A 4,600-nucleotide genomic window follows, 5' to 3' on the forward strand; every position below is an offset into this window, starting at 1 on the left:
TTTTTTTTTTTTTTTTTTTTTCCCCCAGATTTGGAGACTCTAATTTCTTCCTTGGACTAACCTAACTGTCATCTCATTTTCTTGTCTCCTGTGACTTTTCTAGTCCCTCTTGTCATTCCCAAGCAGCTCCGCAATTAGTCACTGAAAACTTTCCACTTCCATAAGCTACCTGCTGTACTGCACTGCTAAATAAGTGGCTCAGCTACTGCAGGCAAAACTCTGTCCTTCTGGCTTGCTGCTGGGGAGGAAGGACAGCGAGTTAACTGTTGTCCTGGAGGACAGGCAAGCTGTGTGGCTTGTCCCGAGCTGGACTGCTGGGATAGCTGTGTCATGAGGGACAGAATTTGGGGCACCACCCGCTCCCCAGTGCAGTGAATCATTTGGGCAAGCTGATAGTGAATTGCAGCTCTGTGGACCAAGCCCTGTAGTGTGGGTGATGCAGAAAACAGGTAGGTATGGGTGCTAGTGGGTGCTAGCACTGATCCCCTGGGTTCACCCCAATGTCAAGAGCTGATCGCCAGAGCGCTGGTGACCCTTTGTCTTTACACGGATGAGTTGAGAGTGGTGCAAGCTCAGCACCTTGTGTCATTTTCCTTCTTAGCATGCAAGCAATCAGATGCTTGGCAGAAGGAAGAGGAATTAAAATAAGATCCTTATATCTGGAGACCTTTAGAGGTTACAGCTGTAAAGTCCTAAGCCTGCATTGCAGATGGTTTGGCCCAAAAGTTTCTATGGCTCCCCAGGAGGAGAGGACCATCAGTGTCTCAGTGGCAATGAGATGATGTGCTGGTTCTTGTACCACCTCTGGTCCTGCTGGCTAACTCAGAGAAGTGTGAGACTGTTTTATTTACACGGGAGGGAACACCCCAGCACTTAGGCTGTATTTAGGCTCCAGAGACACAAGGATGGCTTTGAGAACCCTCCTCTTGAGCTGCACTCTGTGCTCTTTGGCTTAGACCTGAATTCTGGCAGGGAGATAGGTTCGAAAGATCAGGGAATGCAGCAGAGTGACTTCAAGGAGGACTTGTCCTGGGAGATTGCTGCGGGGAAGATGAAGGCTGGAAGTGGCTAGCAGATTTAGCTGCTGGATCTGGTCTGTGCTCTGTTTGGATCCAGATGCAACTGAGTTGGCATGCAGCCATTCTGAACACAAACACTTCTGATGAACAGAAAAGGTGTCCCCACATCCCCAGCTCAGACTCTCTAATTTTAGCTCATTCATTCTCTCGGGGTCTGACTGCACGTACACTCTGTGCACAGGGTATGATGCAACTGTAGCCACATCATCAGTTTTCAATGCCTGGAAAAAGATTCACCATCACTGTATTCTGGTTTTAAGGCATGGATTCCCCAGCCCCTGGAAGGTGAGACTGTGGCTGAACCACTGACATCTATTCATGCTTAGAAAGCCTGGAAATATGCAAAGCAATCAGAGCTCCATTTTTACCATTTTCTTCAAATTGGCAAGCCTTCCCAGAGGGAACATCATAAGAATGAAACATCTCGGAGGATACCACTACTGGCTGGGATCTGAGTCTCTGCTTCTGTGCTAAGGCATCTTGGTACAACGCCTTGAACCATGCAGGCTTACAGCATGCTAGGAAACAGGTAAAGGAATCTCAAAGACATCCACTTCATGTGAATGAGGCTGGATGGGCCTTGAGGCTGGAGACCAGACCTTGCTGCCTCCAAGGCATGTGGTGGATGCAGTTAGTCACTGTAGGCACTTCAGGGGCAAAAAAGAGTGACTGGGGTTTATTTTCTTGAAGAAGTTAGTTACTTCAGCAAGGCAAAGCTCTGTGGAGGGTGGGGAGGAAAGTAACAGGTGCTGGGAGTGGAGCTGGAGGCAAGATTTCCTCTGTGGTGCTAAAATGGTTAATTAACATAATCATCACAGAGCTCCCAGTTAAGCCATCTGTTGCTTAGCAAACTGTTTTGGATGTAAATGTAATAAATATTTGATGATGCTGTAAAATGACGATAAAGGCCCAGCAACCAACTGGTTCACAGAAGAACCTTCTCTGCTCTCCTAGCTTAGGTTGTTTCTTGTTTCTCCCACCCCTCGTGCCTAAGAAACAGTCTTTAAGCCTATGCTTTTGTCCTCCTCCTTCCTGGTGCTGCTGCCAGGCGTGGGTTTCTGTGCGACCCTGGGCTGCTGGCATGCCGATCCTCTTAGTAATGCCAGCCCGTGACCGCCTCCTAATCGTGCTACGCTGGGTGTCTTGCAGCGTACTTCCATCCCCCATTTCCAAACCAAAAGCTTCACAGCTGTGCTGTCACCAAAGACCTTCGGATATGACTATGGCTGTAATGCAAAGGCACAGTGTATGTGGACAAAGTCCAGCACTGTCCTTCATGATGCTTTGTGCATCATGCAAATTAATTACGGTTTTAATTACCCTGTAGGACCTTTCCAGTTGGTTGATTTTAGTTAAAGCCCTCCCCATCTCTTCTTCTGAGTTGGTGCAAGCCTGTGCAGCCCCCATTCATAGAGGAGGCTGCAAACCCCACAGCTGGGCTTTGTTTTGGGTCTGTGTTTTCCTCCAGTCCTGTATGTGCTCAAAGGTGGAGTCTATCCCCAGCATCAATCCATCATCTGGAGGCAGTCATTCTGCATTTATACTGCCAGGACAGAGCTAGGAACCTGGCCTGCAGTGGGAAGGTGGTTTTATTGTTGTGAGCCAGTTGTACCGTGCCAGTGCTGACTCATGAACCTGACACCAGGGACAGCGTTAGGCTAAAAATCAATCCGTCCCTTGTTGTTCTACAGTCCCTATATTCATCTGTAGTTCTGCAGCTCCTCAGCCTGCATGCTGCCCCTGGACCATTGCCCAGGCCCCTTGTGAGCCCTGGGAAGACGTCACCCAGAAATGTGAATTTCTGAGAATTCAAAGGCTGCACTGTTTATTCAGCTGATAGCTCCATCTCCATGCTCTGCCCTGGCTTAATTTGAGCGTTGTGTTTCAAAGAACAGGGCCCAGTATCCCGCTACTGATACTTCCTGTTAACTGAGAAATTGGGGTTAAAAAACAGCTGCAACAATCCTTGGGGGGCTGGTTATCTTTCCTTCCTAGGTCTCTGCCCTACAGCTGAAGTTGTGTAAACTTTAAATCATGACATAATGTACTGGAGCAATGGTGGGCAGAGGCACTGCAGCTGGACCACATGTCCCTGCTGACAGTCAGCTGGCTAAAGCAAATATATAACTGTACCCTACCTATAGTAGAACGTGTGGGAGGGGTACTGTATTTAGGAATGACTTTACCCTAGGCACTGACAAATCAGTTCAGTTCATTCCCAGGCCATAGGCCTGAAACAGGACTTCTTCCAGTTATTTACTTATTGAGTGTTGACTCAAAATGTTAAGGAAAATAAAATAAAAAGAAGCTCCAAATACGCACAACTACCAACTCTCCAGCCTTAGCATAAACATTAGATAGAGCTAGTGCAAACATAGAAACAGTTACTTCAAAACAAACTACACAAGTGAATGTTTATCTTTGAACAAGACTGGTTTTGCTGTTTGAAACTTGGCCTTTTTTTTTTTTTTTTCTCTTCCCAATTTCTCCTGCTTTTATGGCTGATTGGAAAAATCTCCGGAAGTAATTAGGTGACTTAGAAGCTGAAGGTCCCTTTGGATATGGTCCTGGGCAGCAAAAAGCTTTTGAGGGGCACCTTCAGCATCCTCAGCTTAGCAACACATTTCCAATGTATTAATTTCTAACTGGTGTACCTGCTAACTCTACCTGCGACCGCTCTGAGATGAAAGCAATGTCATAACTACTCATGTTTGATTCTGCCTGCAGCAAGTTTTCTGGGGAACCAGCTTTCCTGTGGATGTAACACACCGAATCTTTTACCCCCTTAATGCTCAGGACAGGTCTGAGCTCCCTGTCTCTATCCGTCGGGTTTAAACTTTCCATGGCCAGGACAGTGGTTTGGAGCAGCAGAGCCAAGATTTTCATTGAGGTGCTGCTGCAGGACGAGGCACAAGCAAATATGAGTCTTGAGAGAAGGTATCCCACCCTCCTGCACCGGGGATTTGCCCCCTTTCCTGCCCCTGCGTCCCCTTGGCCTGCCATCGCTGCCAGCTTGCGGGGTGTCCCCATCCTTACCCTGCTCCAGGTCTTGCTGATCGTACCAGGGCTCCTCTTCCTCGCTCTGGAACTCCTCCATCCTGTCGGCGCTCAGCATTTAGCACCAGCGGCCCGGGGAGACGCGCAGCATCCGCCAAAGGGGACCCCGCCGCCGCCGAAACTGCGGAGCGGGGATGGATGCGGGGATGCGGGCGGGGATGCGGCCTCGGTGCCCCGGCCGGGAAGGAGGGGGTGGCAGGACGTGGCACCCGGCGCCTCGCCGCTGCCCCAGCTCTGCCTGCCCCGGGGGGCGGCTTCCTCCTGCCTCCAGGGCCGGGGAAGGCTCCGGGCGGGGGGTTGAAGCGGGGACGTGGCGGCCGGGGCGGGGGGGCACGGCTTGCACGGGGCTGGGGGATGCACAAAGGAAGGAAGAGGGCCCGGCGCAGCCAGGCAGCTCCTCTCTCCGCAGCTCGGTGGAGACCTCTAGCATGGAAATGCTGCAAGGAAACCCGGCGAGAGGGAAA

General features: G+C 50.1%; 1 protein-coding gene across 1 annotated transcript in view; it reads right to left on the bottom strand.

The window, feature by feature from the left end:
- The window catches only part of CDR2L (cerebellar degeneration related protein 2 like), a 20,283-nt gene extending 15,690 nt beyond the window's left edge, over window positions 1–4,593 (bottom strand). Inside the window, exon 1 of the mRNA XM_026861111.1 lies at window positions 4,116–4,593. Coding sequence (XP_026716912.1) covers window positions 4,116–4,194 — 79 coding nt within the window. The 5' untranslated portion in view covers window positions 4,195–4,593. The remainder of the gene's footprint in view (window positions 1–4,115) is intronic.
- Between the last annotated feature and the right edge of the window lie 7 nt (window positions 4,594–4,600).

Source organism: Athene cunicularia, assembly GCF_003259725.1.
Source record: "Athene cunicularia isolate RWA chromosome 18 unlocalized genomic scaffold, athCun1 chr18_part1, whole genome shotgun sequence".
NCBI classification, from domain to species: domain Eukaryota; kingdom Metazoa; phylum Chordata; class Aves; order Strigiformes; family Strigidae; genus Athene; species Athene cunicularia.